We start from the raw sequence: 19,430 nt of genomic DNA, 5'->3' as shown, positions 1-19,430 counted from the left end.
AGTAATTAAATTTTTCAATGAACACATGGAATAACCATGAATTCATGACACAAATAGACAGCTTTTGAATACTTTCTGCATAGAGATGTGAAGATTTGTTTCAAATACACTGTACATTGTTTACTGAACTCTTCATACAGATTTAACTCTTTTTGCAATTTACAATAATTAGTGACAAAGATGGTAATGGATTTTTGTGCAGCTTTAATATTTTTGTATTGGACAGACAGAAAAGTGATTTGATACCAGATATGATCGAGTACATGCCACTACTCAACTCTGACTTAATAAATTGTAATAAGTCAGAAAAATCCACTCAGTTGTAAGAAGCAGTACATATAAAACAAAACATTCACTGGACCCATAAAATATTGCATACTTGACTGAAAGCATACAAATTAAAAATTTGTAGACAGTTGTAATGAGAAGTAATCATGAACTTAAGTCCAACTGTATTACCTGTGAAGTTGGATAGTGTACACAAAAGCTGTAATGAGTTGCAATAAGAATGACTTTTTTACCCATACTTCCTCATTGACTGTAGGTCCAGCTTAGAAACTGGTCAGAACTGAGGAGAAAACTGTTTACACTTTCCAATATTGTTTTAACAACAGCTTAGGGTTGGGAAGGCTGTAGAGATGTGGTGAAGTCTGCTTTCCTAATGGAGTAAACCTGATACAAATCCTGGTGCTCCATGTTGGGGTTGGGCATAGGGCCAATAACCCCATGCTGTAAAAAAAGGCGGTTAGGGAAATTCAACAGAAGCCTCGGATACTGGGTGGAAAATACTTATAATGACCCCCACAAGGGAAACAGATAAAGCATTTGACAACAGCAACATGGAATGTGAGGACGATGCTTCAGCCAGGAAAATTATATAAATAGTTAGCAAGATTATAAATGTAAATATGATGTTGTACGGCTACAGGAAATAAGAGGGCAAGGAAATGGGGAGTTTGACGAATCTGAACACTCGTTAACATATAGTGTGCCAAAGGAAAGACTATGTCAGTTTTGGACAGAGTTTAAAATAACCAAGAAAAGCTTATTAGAACTTGAACACACAAATAAAAGAATGTGCAGGCTTACAATAGAAGGGAAATTTAGGAACATAACACATACACCAATGGAAGAAAAGGTTGATATAATAAAAGAACAGTTCTATGAAGACTGGCAAAAGGTATGTTGCGCAGTACCTAAGTACAATTTGATCTCAGCGGTACGATTTTTAAGAGAGAAACACTCTCTCTTTCCAAGCATTTATCCGGACTGGCGGGGTCTGCTCTGGTGTTTAACTGGCTTTGGCATGTTAATTTTAAGGGGTGGCCGGATGCCCTCCCTGTCGCCATCCCGTCCCCCCCCCCCCCCCCCTCCTCCCTCCGCCCACTCCCACCCCCAAGTTCACTCCGGTCGCAGAAATTGTTAGTGCTGTTGAACAGGTTGCAGCTCGACTTCCACCTGAATCAGCTGAGGAAATATGTCGTGAAACTTGTTGTGTGTTGACGAAATCCAAGCCGATGAAGTCAAATATCACCAGTAAAGAGAGGGCGGCCATTCGTGATCTGAGGGAGCACTCTGAAATTGTTGTCTTACCGGCTGACAAAGGCAATGCTACAGTTGTTGTCTCCCATAAGGACTACACTGATAAGATTCAGAACCTGGTGTTTAACTGGATTTGGCATGTTAATTTTAAGGGGTGGCCGGATGCCCTTCCTGTCCCGTGGCGCGGGGTGCGGACAGTGGAGGGAGCGCACCGCGGGCGGGGGGTATTTAAATCGGACACTGCCGCGACCGAACCCAGTTCCCTCTGAGCAACCATAGCGTACGGATCTCCGTGCTGGCACGTTCACAGGAGCTCAGTCCGTCAGTTCACCTGATGATGGCGACACGTATGATCGCCGAAATATTATGCCCGTTGGACGCTGTAGACCGGCAGTACACCCGTGGATATTTTGATAATTAAAACTCTGTTAAAAATAACATATTCTTACTCAGTTATTATAAATCATGTGTATGAGTGTTTCAAGATCAATTGACACTAAGTGAAAGTTTCATTTTAAACTTCAAAATGTAAAGTTTATATGCAGAACACACAAGAATAACCTTTAGTATATACAGAACAAATCTGCTGGTAGTTATGCGGTGTGTATTCAAAAGCAGCTTAATTCTGTCTTGATTTTATTGTTCTACATTTTCAATTCATTTGAAACATTTAATGGTGCTGTTTTCTTGGGAATTATTGTGGTGAATTAAAGTCAAAGATTGTCACATGAAGAAGCAATTAAGTTGAAAATTCTCTTCTACTAATTTATAAATGTAAAATTTGATGATCATTATGAACACTTCTGGTTATGATGAAATTCATAAATTTCAGTTTTCTGATGTCCTAGTTTTCTGGTTGAGCTGTTCTTTGTTGTCGCTATACAATTGGTGTTCTGAATTTGTTTCTGTTGCTGAGTTTCAAGATCTTAGACATTTTATCCTTATACAATTGTTGTTTATGAATTTGTTTCTGTTGCTGAGTTACAAGTTCTTAAACAATGTCCCCTTGGCCATCTCTTCATCTTTTGTCTTAAGGGGGGTTCCTCCACAACTGAAATTATTGTATTAACATTTGAGTATTTTTATTTACATTGATACTTATGCAGCTACAGGATATCGTCTATACCGAGGATATAAGAGTCTTGCCACGGAGTCTGATCGACCAAGTGACATAAGCCACCTTGTTTTTGTCATTCATGGAATTGGACAAAAGATGGACACTGGTCGCATTATACGAAATACATCAACGTAAGTGAATACCTTGCCATCATATTTACAGATTTGTGTGTGATCTCAAACTGCCAAAATAAATTAACATATTGATTTCAGACTTCTCAGAAAAGATAATTTATTCCTTAATGTTATAGATCAGTATAATTATGCAATATTTGTATTGTCTATACTTTACTTGATGTGCAGGTTTCGTGGCTGTGTTGATTGGATCAAAGAAAAGTATTTCAACAACACTAAATGCCGTGCAGAATTTTTCCCTGTAGAATGGCGATCCTCTCTGAAGCTTGATGGTGGTAAGCATCAGTATTAAATGTTTTTTTGTGTGCTAAGATTAAATCTGTTTAGAGTTAAATTTAGACATTATGTAATTTATTGTGATAGAGGAGGAAATACTGTTAGAATTACCTTTACTCCTAACATTGTTGGAGACATTTGACACTCGTTCATACTAAAAAGAATGTCACTGTGATAGTGAATTACAGTAAATCCACATTAAGACTCTTCAAGAATCCACAGGTAAAGCAGCCGTTAAACAAGATGATGTTTTCAAGTGAGAAGTAATTTTAGACATCATAGTGGCAGCTTTGTAACAAATAATTTAAATATGCAGCTACATAAATCATTTGGGGCATTATAGAAATAAATATATGCACTGTTATAACCAACATTGATTAATTCCAGCAACAAAATACAAACTAAATTTTGGTTGACTATAAATTACACACATAAAACCCGAATAAAGTTTCTGCTGCATAATCTTGTAGTAACCTGTAGTATATACAGAACAAATATGCTGGTAGTTATGCAATGTGTGTTCAAAAGCAGCTTAATTCTGTCCTGATTTTATTGTGAATTCCAGTAAATTACAGGATACAAGATAAACATCAACAAAAGCAAAACGAGGATCACGAAATGTAGTCGAATTAAGTTGGGTGATACTGAGGGAATTAGATTAGGAAATGAGATGCTTAAAGTAGTATATGAGTTTTGCTATTTGGGGAGCAAAATAACTGATGATGGTCAAAGTAGATAGGATATGAAATGTAGACTGGCAATGGCAAGGAAAGCGTTTCTGAAGAAGAGGAATTTGTTAACATAGAGTATAGATTTAAGTGTATGGAGTTTAGCCATGTATGGAAGTGAAACTTGGATGATAAATAGTTTGGACAGGAAGAGAATTGAAGCTTTCAAAATGTGGTGCTACAGAAGAATGCTGAAGATTAGATGGGTAGATCGCGTTACTAATGAGGAGGTATTGAACAGAATAGGGGAGAAGAGGAGTTTGTGGCAGAACTTGACAAGAAGAAGGGACCGGTTGGTAGGGCATATTCTGAGGCATCAAGGGATTACAAATTTAGCTTTGGAGGGCAGTGTGGAGGGTAAAAATCATATAGGGAGACCATGAGATGAATACATTAACCAGATTCAGAAGGATGTAGGTTGCAGTAAGTACTGGGAGATGAAGAAGCTTTCAGAGGATAGAGTAGCATGGAGAGCTGCATCAAACCAGTCTCAGGACTGAAGACCACAACAACAACAATCTTGCAGTGTCATATACATGCAGAGATTTCTGTTTTTAAGATTACAGTTGAGGTAATCAGTCCTTCCTGCAAGGACTTCTCTGCATATCTGACCAGTCAGATCCAGCACATCATGTTTGAAGGAAAATTCTCTGATTCACATTGCAGTTCTGCTGCATCTTTAACACAATCATTTTCTGCAATATAATCTTTTAAATAGATGTGTTTTCAGAACTTAAGATGTCATAACATTATCACAAACTGAAATAAAATTTTGAAGTACACCTTGCAAATTTTTTCTGTAGGCTGCTTACCAACCAGGGCCATTGACATTTACTTTTACTCCTAGAGATATCTATGACAAAAATGTACCTAATTAGTGTTGTTTATTACAGAAGACTTCCATGAGGTTTCCATGAGTGTAGTGGCTCTGTAGACCAGGCTGTTCCAACCGAGCTCCAGGGAGCCGGAGTGCTCACTGCGGCAGCTCGGAGCCTGCATGGAGGGGGAAAGTGAAGTCACTGCCCCCTGGCCGCCTGCAGCCTCAACTGATGCAATAATCCGTGTTCAATGACAGCTATGACTAGCCGCGGAAGCCCTGTACCTCTATTGGAGGATACCTTTCTATTCATTGAGAGGGATGGTCATCCGCAGTGTCTTGTATGTCATAAAGTATTTAATTCTGCGAAGAGGTACAATATACAACGACATTATACACGTCTTAACGCAGCACATTACGATCAGGTAGAAGGCGTTGCATGCAGAGAACTGGTAGCCAGGCTTATGAATGACATTGCAGGAGATGTAAGTTTAAAAACAGTTTCGTAATACGGAGGGTATCAAAGCATGCAACATAGTTCGTGTTCTGTAATGCGTTTATAATTTTCAGGTGAATGAGAGCAGAGAAAACACTACTGAATCTGCAATTTGAACAAGCTACAGGATCGCTCACATCATTGCGACGAGTGGCAAGCCATTTTTGGTGGGACCACTCGTAAAATTGTGCATGGTAGCAGTTGCAGAATGTTTGTTTCCAAGGGAGGTGCAGGCAGTTGAAGGGGTTTGCCTGTCAAAGCAAACAATGTCTCGTCGAATCCTGGACATGGCAGCAGATTTAGACACACAGCTCAGGAAAAAGGCAGAGTGTTTTGTTGCATTTTCGCTAGCGCTTGACGAAAGCACCAACATAGCAGACTGTGCTCACCTTGCAGTCTTAGTGCGTGGTGTTGACATGGAGCTGCAAGTAACTGAAGAACCCTTGGATGTGGTACCACTCGATTACACCGCAACAGGAAGTGACATTTTTGAAGCTGTTTGTGAATCAGTGGACAATATGAATTTGCCGTGGAATAAGCTCCATTCTGTAGCGACAGATGGTGCACCACAAATGATCGGGCGTCGCCAAGTTTTTTCTTCTCGTTTGAAAAATAAACTCAGGGATGAATTCGGGAAAAACATTTTGACTCTTCATTGTTTTATTCACCAAGAGGCACGGTGTGCTGAAACAGTAGAGCTAGGTGGCGTAATGAAAGATGTCATGAAATGTGTGAATTTTGTGCGGCGTCACGGTATGAATCTTCACCAATTCAAAGGATTCCTGAAAGATATGGAAGCAGAGTATGGGGATATACCTTACCACAGTACAGTTCGTTGGCTGAGTCGGGGAAAAGTTCTTGACGTTTTCTTTGCCCTTCTTGAGGAAATATCCCTTTTTCTCGAAATGAAAGGGGAAGAAATGCGTTGTCTGAAAGATATAAAATGGATATCAGACATGGCGTTCCTAGCTGACATAACTATGCATCTGAATCATTTAAATCTGTCATTGCAGGGCAAAGGGCAGCTAATCATTGACATGCACGACCAGATCAAAGCGTTTATAGAAAAGTTACGTTTATTTGAGAAGCAGATGAGTAATGGACATTTAACGTTCTCCAATCGTCTTGCTTCTTTAAAACTACCTGAAGGTACTAATTTCGTCGATTACCAAGCAAAGTTAAAGCAGCTTATCACGTCGTTTGAAACACGATTCCGAGACCTCACTAGTTTGGAAATGGAACTTAAGATGTTCAGCACTCCTTTTTCAGTTTCCCCCGATGACTTGTCATTGTCACTTCAATTTGAGATTATTTATTTGCAAAATTCAACTTTGTTGAAAGAGAGGTACTACAACACGTTGGATTTGTCGCAATAGTATCGTTCATTACAGCAAAAAACATTTCCCAAGCTTCACAACAATGCCGCTCAGATCATGTGCATGTTTGGATCTACGTATTGTTGTGAGCAGCTTTTCACAGCAATGAAAAGAGTAAAGAGTAAGGAACGATCGTTTCTTCAGGATGCAACAATGAAGGCCATCCTCTGCATTAATGCTGCGATCACTTTGACACCTGATATTTCCGATCTTGTAATGAAAAGAAAATGTCAAGCTACAGAGGCCCAATAAATTTACTATGCAATTTCTTGTAAAACAGTTGTTTCTTATTTATTTCCTGAACATCGTATTTCCTGGTGTAGCATGTCACCACGCCTTAGCAGCTAAGAGTATGAGGTTGTCGATCTTGTAAGATGCAGCTGGCACATCAAAATGCTTGCCTTGCTGCCTGCTTCAGTCAGCCATGCCACGTGCTGGCGTGCCAGCCCACTTGAATGGTCGCAGCGAGCAACACGGCTCCCTGGAGCAGGGACCGCTCCGCAGCTCACAGCGGAGCCGACGAGCTGGAACAGCCTGCTGTAGACTCTGAGATATTGGTTGGTTGTTGGTATCACTGAACAGCTCCTGGGATAAAACTGTACTGCTGTTTTTATGATTTGTTGATCTATGGACTGAAGTTTGTTTTCATATTGGAGGGAAGGAAAGCAAATGAAATGCTTTCAGCAATCATCATTTGGTCTGGCAGCAGAATTGTCAAAATAAATAAACAAATAAAGGTCTTTGTGCCACCCATGACATATTTCTCTAATGGACTTCGTGCTTTGCAGTCCTAGTCTTGTGTATATGCTACAATGACAAATCCACAGTTATCGTTGCTGCAGTGACCATTATCCTATCTTTTTAGCAACAGCACATTTGAGACCACCTGATTTTCTAGTGCATTGGTCCCTTTGAAAATTGAGCTGAGATGCATACTCCTCCTAAGCCTATGTCGTGATATCCCAAGAAAAGAACACTGACAAAATAGTGCAAGAAAAGTCAAATGTTGTTATCCACGTAGCACATAATGTGGTACCCTAGTCTTATGAACCATCTAGATGTAGGTCTGTCCCATGATGTTCTCAAGAAAAAAAGTCGTTGGAAATAGACGAAGAACATTTCAATGACAAACAAGATGATGATAATCTAATTTTATACAAACAACTTCTAGCAATACCACGTTATTTAATCAAACAATGAAAGAGGGGTGTGCTGGAACAAAATGTCATGTCAGTGAAAGCACCTGCAACACATATTCAGGTGTCAACATCTCAGTGGGCATTGTTTCCCATCTGGTATACCTGTTTTCTGACCAAGGAATACTTCATAGATTTCTTTTGGCGTAACTGACCTACTGTTGGGTTACAACATTGAAATATCAAATTCAAACAATTTTCATCTGGATTTATTGACATCAAAGTTTAATGGAACAGAGTCTTATACCTTTTAACACTTAACAGATAGAAACCTGTAATTTCCTTTTAACAGACTGGGAATTCAGTAGTGCAGCAGCTCACTAGGAGATACCTCCTCAAGTCCATACATTAAAATGCTTCACAACCATAGTAACTATAGCAGACAAAGTATCTTTATAATATATGACAAGATTTGGCAAGTAGGTGTTTTCACTACCCAATGGACAAAAAATATCATGGTACCAATATTGAGACCTGATAAGAAGAAGGAAAGAAGAAAATCTAAAACTGTATAGAGAGCTATTAGACTGATCAGTTTAATGGCAATCATATGCAAACCCCTGCAACAGATGGTATTCTTTGTTTGGTGTCTTGAAACAAAAAAAAAATTACTTTCACCAATCAGTGCAGATCTGAAAAGTTTCAGTCCACAACAAACCCCTTTTTGTGATTAGAAATCACTGTCAGGGAAGCTTTAGCTTTCTGTCAATGCCTGGTAGGGTTTTTTGTGATTTACAAAAGGCATATGATACAACATGATTTACAAAAGGCATAAATACAGATTGACAACACCACATCTTAGCTACATTACACTGGTTGGCTTTTCTGAGGTAACTAGCACTCTTAACTAAAAAAGAATTGGTATGGTCATCATAATCAACATTTACAGGAAAACAAGGTTTCACAGGATTGAGTCCTAAGTGTTACCCTCTTTGCAATTACCATAAGTGGGATTGTTGTAGAAAATATTGGATTATTTATTCTCCTTATTACAGTATTCACTTCACACTACTGCATCAAATGTTGTTTATAAACACTATCAGTTCTGAAGTACTCATGGCATCATTAAGCATGTGTGAAGGCCGTCAACATACTGTGTAACCATACAGTATGTTATTTCATAATCACAGGTTGTCGTCAAGTATGAAGTAAGGCTCCATCTTAACTGCCAGTGGAGGAGAATATATTGAAATAATCTTTCCTTTTTTTACTACATCGTCTCTTGATGTTAGTACATAAGGGAGTCTAGGAAGCTGGATGAGAGCATCACCTGCCACAGTTATTGTCCCGGGGGGAGCTAACCCTGGGCACTTCCCCCTACTGCTCTACCATCACTTTCACTTTCACTGTTCTCTGTAAATCATTTATAGAGAATGCGTCACAGCTCTTGACACAACTCTGTTGTAAAGTACTCACAAACTCGACTGTTGGCTTGCTGATTATAGTGATAAAGGGAGTATTAACCATGCTGCTGAGTTACACAGAAACATACATCATCATCATCATCATCATCATCAGGCACAATTTTAAATACATGCCATTTGTTCAACATGGGATTGTCTTTGTGTATGGGTGTTATCATCCTGGACATTTCTCTTCTTTGGGGATGTGCTAACTGTGTAATGCAGTGGGCTATAGTGTCATTTCTGTATCTGTCATGAGGCCCAGTCCCAGGTGAAAGAAGCCTCTGAAAAGAATTATAATTGTATCTCAGTACTGGGTCCTGTAAGTAACATTGCATTTATTGCAAAGTGTTCCTAGTTGTCTCCAAATTACTGTGTGCAGAAAATCACTGTTTGTAATCAAGTATTACAAGGAGGATACTCTGCTGTGTCTCACAGGTTCAATTCACATGACTGTTGTTTATATCATATGTGCTCTTCTAAGAAGATAAGGAAGTGATAGAAGGGTGAATCACCTAAAACTTGCACCCCAAGTGTTTCAATAATGGAGGGAGCCATTGATATGTGGATTTCACAGATTGGAATGGTAGGCAGTGCCCCTCCTATTGAGCCCAAACAAATGTGTATTTATTTATTTAAAAAAGTGCAAATATGTCAATGGAAAACACCAATAGTTGTTTGTTTCATGTTGTAGCTCAAACGAATGTGAATTTCACATGGGTGTATATGTGCAGCCCTACAAAGATGTTAATAAGTCTCCAGAGGTGTCATGTTGTTAAATGGGATGACTGCAGTACCTCTGTGGGGTCTGACACATAAAGAATCAGTATACCCTCTGTACTCAAAATGACCATCACTTGTGTCAGTAAATGCTTGTGGTCTGCCGTACAGTGATTGCTGTACACATTCTACCATTTCAGCAGTCATCTGCAATTGTTTGAAGAGGTTGGAAGGTTGAAGAGTGTGACGTCTATTGGAATATCTTTCAGTGTACATGGTACTTGAACAAATGTCATGCTTCCTGCATTCATGGTAAACCATGAGCATGTACGCTTTTTTCGTATTGGATAATACCATCTTCCAGGTATGTCCTACTACATCCATTATCACCCAATAAATGAGAGGACGTCGCAGTGAATGTCAGTGTACACACAACAAAGTGTAAACAAGCATAACATTGTCACCTAGCATTTAAGCGATAGGATGGAATAAACAGCTGTCAGCGCTTACAGTGTTCGCAATACAATAACTTGTATACTACTTGCACTAGCTTCCTGCAACAAACACCACTGACATTCTCATTTAAGCTACTTATAGGACTTTGCAGTCAATAGATATTGCCCCATTTAAAGATTTGTAACTGTTGTAAAAAAACTGCACTTTTGTCAAATTCTGAGTATCAGCTGCAAATACATGCCCTTGCTTACAATTCAATTCTGTGGAAACTGCATATTGAGGGTGCCTTCCAGGTCCAAAATATTTGAGGTGCAAGTGTTAGCTGATTCACACTGTACACGCTGTATGCCACCTGCCATCCAAAAACAGGAGCCACTGCCTGACAATGTCCATGAGCTGCCTTGAGGTAATTTTGTGGGATGCACAAAACGTGATCCAACATGAGATGCAAGAGCCGTATATTGGATATATATACCATTCTCTCTTTGAGTGAATGTTCTTCATGTGAAGGCTTGTGTAAACTGTAACAATATTATGAAAAGGACAGTTGCTGCTCACCATATAGCAGAGATCCTGAGTCTCATATAGGCACAACAAAAGGTCTGTCAGTGGTGAGCTTTCGGCCAACAGGGCCTTCATTGGGAGGGCAAAACACAAACACACACACACACACACACACACTCACTCACTCTCTCTCTCTCTCTCTCTCTCTCTCTCTCTCTCTCTCTCTCTCTCTCTCTCTATCTCCCCCCCCCCCTTACCCCCGCCCCCTCCCAGTCTCTGGCTACTGAGGCTGTAGGTGGTCAACCAGTGGCAACTCGGTATTACAGTTACCTGATACAGTGGAGCTCTTTATAACAGTAGTCTTGTGAATGTGTGTGTTAGTTGTCTGTGTATGTTCATCATTTTCTGTAGATTACATCAGGAAGAAGAATATTCATTGATGTGGATGAGTCGCAATGTACATAAACAGTGCTGTAGCTAATCAATGTAGTCGTTCCAGTATAGCTGTTAAAAATATTTATTGTGATGTCAATTTCGACATTTTCTGTTTCCAAGAATACTGAAAGCAAATGTTGTCACCAGATGAAATATGCATAAACAAAAGGACAGTGGACCCAGTCCTAGAGAGAGAGAGAGAGAGAGAGAGAGAGAGAGAGAGAGAGAGAGAGAGAGAGCTATTTCTATGTGTCATATTAACAATTAAATATCATCAAACTGTATTATTCTGTTTACAGCTGCACAAGTTATAAATGAACTTCATAGAATCATTAGGAAAATTGTTGATTCTTCTTTATGCAAAATAGCATCTGCGTATGTACTACTTACATTCCTTCACTGGTAAATAAATAAATAACAAACTATTTTCTACGGGTCGATTTAGAGACCTGTTGGCAATTATCAGTATTACATAATATGCTTCTAACAAGAGTTTCCAGTTTTTTAATTTGAATAAGCAAAAAATTTTTAAGACAGGCAAATAAGACATATTTGTCTTTTTAGTTTGCAAATGTTTCACTCTTTAACTCAGTTTTGTACACACAGCCTCAGTTCCTTTCCTTTCCTAGTGAGGTGATAGCAGCTTGTTACACGTCCTTTACACCCGCTGTCACTTCATGAGACTTTTTGAATTGTTTACAGCTTCTTTTAGTGATTACAGTGGTGGCTTTTATTTACCATGCTTTGCGACTTCTGACTGCAGAGTAACACAGTTCACAGAGAAATTAATCTGTTAGTCTTTGTGAATAGCTTCTAGTTTTAACACACTATGTTTGTCCTATAAGACAATAACTCTGTGATTCTCAAAGGCAAGTGAGTAAGACTCAATACGTACAATGGGAAATAACTGACACATCGGATATTTAGAATATTTTTACAGTTCATTATTTTGAACAAGGCAGCATTGGTATGCTTCCTGTTTCAAATATTTTTGGTAACATGTAGATTTTTTTTATTGGGTATCTTCTGATGAACTTTTGTAAGTAATGATGTAGGGACAGGCAATACATCTTAAGAGTAACTGTGAAATACCAGGTAGGTAGACAGTTACCAAGACAAGATTGTTGTATGCTGAACTGTAAAAATATTTTACCGTCAAATAAGTGTTATAAGAAATATACAGACACATTTTAAAAAAAAAAAGTATACCAGACATCTCAGTTTCCTAAACAAAAGCACCTGATGACGAATTAAGTTGAACATTATTAACATTATGTATGACGAAAGGTTTACTGTATTGTATCAAAAAGAAAATTCACTTTAAAAACTAAAAAATTTTTAAAGACATTTTCCAGTCATTCTCTCTCCTTGCAGTTTTAAGGTTTACTGTAGATTTGCTTCAAAGGTTATTCTCAAAATATGTGAAACTCTTGCCATGCTGTTTCTCTTATTTAATTTATGATTTAAAATGAGGGGACTGCTGCTCACCGTACTGTGGAAATATTAAGTCACAGACAGGCGCAAGAAAAAGACTGCTAAACAAGTAAGCTTTTGTCCAAAAGGCCTTCTTCTGAATTAGACCCCACACACACACACACACACACACACACACACACACACACACACGTGACCACTGTCTCTGGCTGCTGAGGCCAGCCAGTGTCCCATCCTAAATTTTCCATTGTTTGATTTGTGATTTAAAGTTAACGAAGAATTTTTATAATCCCTTGAATACACAAGAATGGTTTGTTACTTGAGGGGCAGTCAAATGAAAACCAAACATCCACCACAAAGAATAATATAATGCTTCCATTCAAAAGTAATCACCACACGCATTAAAACCATTGAGAGATGAGATGATCAGTTCCTGTTTCACAGAATGCGGTCAGCTGCTGGCGGCTCCACAACCACAGCCTCTGTTGCACTTCCTCTTCTGACTGAAACAGACATCCACACATGTTTTTCTTCAGGTTGCCAGGATCCAGGCTTTATGGAGGATGTTGCAGTTTTTCCCAACCAAATTGCTAGCCTTCATCCAATTGGCAGTGTGGGGTCAGTTGTTATAGTGCAACAGATGATTCTGCCCAATAGTGTTCTGACAGCCTTAGGGCAAATCCTAAAGCCAACAGTAGAAACATTCCACATCTCCCCTGCATAATAAATCCAGAGTTTTTCATGCAAGTTCCTGTAAGGCCATGATGACCTCCTGCAACTGCAGGGACCTTCTGCTCATTGAGTTCCTCAAATGTTGAACCACAATCAATGTGCAGTGGTATGAAGACACTTTGCAGAAATTTTGACCTGTACCATAAGCCAAAATTCCCAGGCATGCTGTTGGATGGAATCATCCTATTACATGGTAATGCCAATCCCCACTCTGCCAATTGGATGATGGCTACACTTCAGTGATTTGCTTGGGAAATGCTGATCCATCCTTCGTACAGACCAGATCACTTTCTGTGTGATTCACATTGTTGGTAACCTGTAGAAAGACATACATGTTGTTGGTTTCAGTCAGATGAGGAAGTGCAAGAATGGACACAGTTGTAAATCCATCAGAAACTGACCACTCTCTAAAAATCACGAATTGATTGTCTTGTCTCCCAGTGCGATAAATGTCTTAATGTGTGTGGTGTTTACTTTTGAGTGGAATGATTCTTCAGTCCTGTTGGGGCAGGTGTTCAGTTTTAGTTTGACTACACCTTATATTTGAATGTGATAATGTGAACATTTGGATTGATTGTCAGTTTAGCCATGACTGTTCACTCCATTTGTTCCACAGGATATTCAGCATATTCATTAGTTTCGATAGGTTCCACCATGAAGAAGAATCTCCAGGGACGTTGGAATGAGTTACAAAATACACTAGCAAAGTGAACCAGCATTAATAATTAACGATTGTCAAAAAACTGTAAACTTTTTACATGCCGAAGCCAAATTTAATGTAGCAAAGTTAACAAGAATGCTACAGTTTTCAAGTAAACAGTTCGCTGCTTCCTCAGTTATATCAAACAGCTGTTATTCATCTTTCATTTACTTCTTCATACATGCATGACCACTATGACATTTTTTGTAGTGCAACAGATTTGTATATGTTCTCAGAACAGATACTGAACTATTGAGTGTCTCTCTGTTTTTAGTGGCCATTAACGGTCTAGCAGCAGCAGTCGGGCTGTCCGTCTCACCTTCTCTGTATGCTGACGACTTCTGCATTTCATACTGCTGCTCCAGTACTGTTGTTGCTGAGCGACATCTACAGGGAGCCATCCACAAGGTGCAGTCATGGGCTCTAGCCCAAGGCTTCCAGTTTTCAGCCGCAAAGTCATGTGTCATGCACTTCTGTCGGTGTTGTACCATTCACCCGAAACCCACACTTTACCTTAATGACGATCCACTCACTGTAGTGGAGACATATCAGTTCCTAGGACTGGTTTTCGATGCTCGATTGACTTGGCTCCCTCATATTCGGCAGTTTAAGCAGAAGGGCTGGCAGCACCTCAATGCCCTCCATTGCCTGAGCAACACCAGTTGGGGTGCAGATCTCTCTACGGTGCTGCAGCTCTACAGAGCCCTTGTCCAATGCTGAATTGACTATGGGAGTGTGGTTTATGGTTCGGCAGTGCCTTCAGCATTGCATTTACTCGACCCTGTGCACCACTGTGGGGTCCGTATAGCGACAGGAGCTTTTAGGACGAGTCTGGTGACCAGTGTACTGGTGGAGGCTGGTGTCCCTCCACTGCAGATCGGACGTGTGCAACTGCTTGCCAGTTACACAGCACACATTCATAGTTCCCCTGAGCATCCGAGTTACCATCTCCTTTTCCCACCCACAGCAGTCCATATCCCACATCAGCGGCCCAGATCGAGGTTAACGATTGCGGTTCACATACAGTCCCTTCTCTCTGAACTGGAGTCCTTCCCTTTACCACCTATACTTGCGGTCTGTTCACGTACGTCTCCATGGTGTAGGCCTCGGCCGCAGCTTCGTCTGGACCTTTTGCATGGTCCTCTGCTCAGTGGCTGATGGTTACGTAGGCTTCGCATTTGTTCATGGAGGACATATTGAGCAGCTTGCCAGTTGGTTGCAGTGTTTTCACTGCAGAGCTGGCGGCCATATCTTGTGCTCTTGAGTACATCCGCTCATGCCCTGGCAAGTCATTTCTCCTGTGTACTGACTCATTGAGCAGGCTACAAGCTATCGACCAGTGCTACCCTCGCAAACCTCTGGTAGCATCCATTCAGGAGTCCATTTATGCCCTGGAACAGTCCCGCCATTCTGTGATGTTTGTGTGGACCCCAGGACACGTCAGAATCCCTGGCAGCGAACTTGCCGACAGGCTGGCCAAACAGGCAACATGGAAACCGCTCCTGGAGATAGGCGCCTCCGAAGCTGACTTGCGTTCTGTCTTACACCGCAGAGTTTTCTGGCTTCGGGAGACAAAATGGCATAACAGCATGCACATTAAGGAGACTATGAATGTGTGGAAGTGTTCCATGCAGACCTCTCGCAGGGAATCAGTGGTCCTCTGCCGGCTCCACATTGGCCATACATGTCTAACGCAAGGTTACCTACTCCATCGTGAGGACCCACCTCAGTGTCGCTGTGGCTCCCAAATGACAGTCATCCACCTTTTGCTGTACTGCCTACTTTTAGCCGCTCTGCGGCAGACTTTTAACTTTCCCAGCGCCCTGCCTTCGGTGTTGGGCGACAATGCCTCCACAGCAGCTTTAGTTTTACGTTTTATCTGTGAGAGTGGGTTTTATACTTCTGTGTAGGTTTTAGCGCATGTCCTTTGTCCGTCTGTGTCCTCCACCCTAGTGCTTTTAGGGTGGAGGTTTTAATGTGTTGCAGAGTTGCCTGCTTTCCCTTTTTATTCTTGTGGTTGGCGCCACTGTAATCTGCTTTCACGTTTTACGCTCTTCTGTTTCTAGCATCTCTCTGTTGTTTTCTTGTTGTCTTTTGTTCCTTTTAGTGTTCGTTGCCTTCCCTTCATTCTTGTGGCTTTTCCTTTCTTTCTGTTTTGTGTCATATGTTTTGTCTGTTTTATTCTCACACTTGTGGCATTGTTTTATTAGGACCAAGAGACCGATGACCTCATAATTTGGTCCCTTCTCCCACCTCTAAACCAACCAACCAACCAGATGCTGAACAATCTTTGCATACAATAATGTTACGGCCTGTTTATAATGAGTAATGTTATTTGTCATGCAGATAAAATGGTTCTTTCATTCTTGAATTTACATAATCAGATAATTTCGAAATGTGTCTAATAGGGTATGATTGTAATTTTCTTTGAAACATATATGGGCCACACAATTTCTTGCTTTATTCTATGGGAGCGTGTTGAATGAAGTATCTTTTTCCTACAGGGCTGTACTGTAGTGAAAATTAATTTACACTTCATGGTTGGTCGGTGTCAGTATCATTTTCAAAAGCACCACCTGTCATACAAGTGTACAATAAAACCTCACCAGTGCATCCAGATTGAATCTTTTATTCTGTGACAAAGTATTCAGTGTATGAGATTCTGCGATAGGTTAAAAATGTGTGCTGACAAAACTGACGGGGAGACAGTGGGTTGCAAGCCATAACCACATAACTCCATTCGTAAGATCATTGTCACAGATTAAAAGATTGAGTTGGGAAGTATTGTTCTTGATGAATTATTTAGAAGGTGAGAACTGCACTGAAATATTTCCCATTAAAATCATATTATAAATGCAGTCAAATACAGCACACAGAAAAATGTTTCTTGTACACATGTCTTGGAGTTCTGTCCTGAATGTACTCTATATAATGTTGTTGTTTATAGGAAGGTTGCAATGCCAGAAGACCATAGAAAAAAGCAGAATGAACTAAGGAGGATAAGTGATCAATTCAGAGACTGGCAGGTGACCCTAAATGTAAATAAATTTAACATTCATGAATAAATAGGTGAAGGGATCCATAACTGTTTGATTATGCTAGTGATGAAAAATCGCTGGAGACAGTAACATCTATAAAATACACAGGGCTAACCATCCAGAGTGACCTAAAGTGGAATGTCTGCATAAAATAAACTGGAGGAGGAGAAGGTCTCAGGCTGAGATTATTGGAAGAATCTTAAGGGAAAGTAATTATCCACGAAAGAGGTGGCTTACAGAAGACTTGTTTGACCAATTATTGAGCTGTATTCATCAGTCTGGGACCCTTACCATGCAGTATTAACGGAAGAACTAGAGAAGATCCAACAAAGAGTAGAAAGCGCCATCAACGTGTGAGAGTGTCATGGAGATGCTCCACAAACTGCAGTGGCAAGCACTGCAAAAGAGAGATGTATAACAGAGTAAATTATTGTTGAAATTCCAAGAGTTTGCATTAAAAAAAAAAGAGTTGGGCAACATATTACTTTCTCTCACATATATCTTGCAAAATGACCCCAACGAAAAAAAATAGAGAAATCAGAACTGATAAAGAAATTTATTGACAGTCATTCTTCCCACGTACTATTCACGAAATAAACAGAGAAGTTGGAAAATGGTAGTGATACCATCTAACACATTCCATGAAGTAACTTGTGGGGATAGACGTAGATGTAAGTGCGCAAGACAAGGATCTGTATCTAACTTCTGGTCTGGCATCCATTTTTAATGTGTCAGGGGGTTTCATAACAGCACACAGTCCACCGCAGAGTAAAACATTCATCAAAGTGACAGTAATTATAGAAACAATCTCCCGGCTATGGCTAGCCATTTATTTGCTCTATACTGTCTCCTGTGAGCATTAATTAAGCAAACTATGAGGATGAACTTCGATGGGGTGTGGACCTTGCATGAATGCTGCTGATAGTTATAGCTGTGAAGGCCTGTCATGATTTTAATTTTCTAGCTCAGTCAGGGTGATTCTCAGTATAAAATCTGTCGCATGGAATATGACATATATGATTCAAATTTTGCAACATCAAATTAGAGAGCAAAAACCAAATACATCAAATTGATGTAAATAGCAACATTTCCGTAGTCATGGATATAATGCAACATTACACTGTCACATAGAAAGAGCATAAGTTAAATACTTTAACATGGATGGAGAGCGATACCTTGTGGACACAAAGGTGAAAACCTTGGTATTCAAAGAAATTGTGAGGGAAGAATCACTGATTTTCGACAAAACTGGTCAAAATTTCCAAGAGGAATTAAAAAAGACAAACAGGATAAGAATGAGCAGGCTGTGAAATGTCAGATGAGATATACATGATGTTCAATGGGACAAAAAGAGAAAGGGTAATGGGAGAGCAAAATGGTTGTAGTCCTAAGTGGAAAACTATGTGATAATTGTTTTAATGGGGGATGTTAGTTTAATAAAATCTACAGTGTCTCAGTGTGCTGAACACAATAAACAAAAGCACCTCCTATTGGTGAATGCAGCAACGTTTTGTATTTCTCTCAACTCTTCAACTTCGCTAGTTGGTCATTTATGAAGTCACCATAGTGGTTTTAGTATACTCCAATATTTTACAATAAAAAATGCAAAAAAAAAAAAAAATCTATCCCATCTCGACATTATGTTTTCAGGTAACTTTAAAAACCCTTTACCATGGTATCAAGCATAACTTCTTAGCTTTCATAGATACAACATATTGATGATGAGTGTCTGACTCCTGTAGCAGATGTTTGGATGAAATTATCATCATCTGTTTTCATCACAGTAGAGCTAGAAGTATTCCTCTCTCAGTAATGTATTTCAAATATTTTTAGATGCCTATCGTTTCACTGAAAATTTGTCAATTTCCAGACATTGTGGATTCAATCACACCACACAAACTTGTAGGTTTACGACAGATGCTGAACTCAAGTGCGATGGACATCATGTATTACACTAGCCCACTTTATGGAAATGAGGTGGGTATCAAACAATTATTTTAAATAATTTAAATGATACAGAACATACGTAATAGTGTCATATAATTTTGTTTTCACAGGTTCAGCAGGGTCTAACACAGGAGCTTAACCGCCTTTACTCCATGTTTTCACAAAGAAATCCATACTTTGAAAAGAATGGTGGCAAGGTTTCTGTAATGGCACACTCTCTTGGCTGTGTCATAGTATATGATATAGTAACAGGGTGGAAGGTAATTTGCTTTATAGATTTTTGCACTGAACATATTTTAAGGATATTTTAATAAAAATGTGTTAACACAAATTGTTTGCAGATTTACTGCACTCCTCCACAAACACTGTTTGTGGTTTC

General features: G+C 39.6%; 1 protein-coding gene across 1 annotated transcript in view; it reads left to right on the top strand.

The window, feature by feature from the left end:
- The window catches only part of LOC124711464 (phospholipase DDHD1-like), a 176,891-nt gene that overhangs the window by 86,769 nt on the left and 70,692 nt on the right, over positions 1 to 19,430 (top strand). The window contains exons 4-7 of the mRNA XM_047241560.1: positions 2,649 to 2,790; positions 2,962 to 3,068; positions 18,975 to 19,081; positions 19,162 to 19,311. Of these exons, the coding sequence (XP_047097516.1) occupies positions 2,649 to 2,790; positions 2,962 to 3,068; positions 18,975 to 19,081; positions 19,162 to 19,311 (506 nt within the window). The remainder of the gene's footprint in view (positions 1 to 2,648; positions 2,791 to 2,961; positions 3,069 to 18,974; positions 19,082 to 19,161; positions 19,312 to 19,430) is intronic.

The sequence above is a fragment of the Schistocerca piceifrons genome, chromosome 8 (assembly GCF_021461385.2).
Source record: "Schistocerca piceifrons isolate TAMUIC-IGC-003096 chromosome 8, iqSchPice1.1, whole genome shotgun sequence".
NCBI classification, from domain to species: Eukaryota; Metazoa; Arthropoda; class Insecta; order Orthoptera; family Acrididae; genus Schistocerca; species Schistocerca piceifrons.
This window is presented reverse-complemented; position numbering and strand designations above follow the sequence as displayed.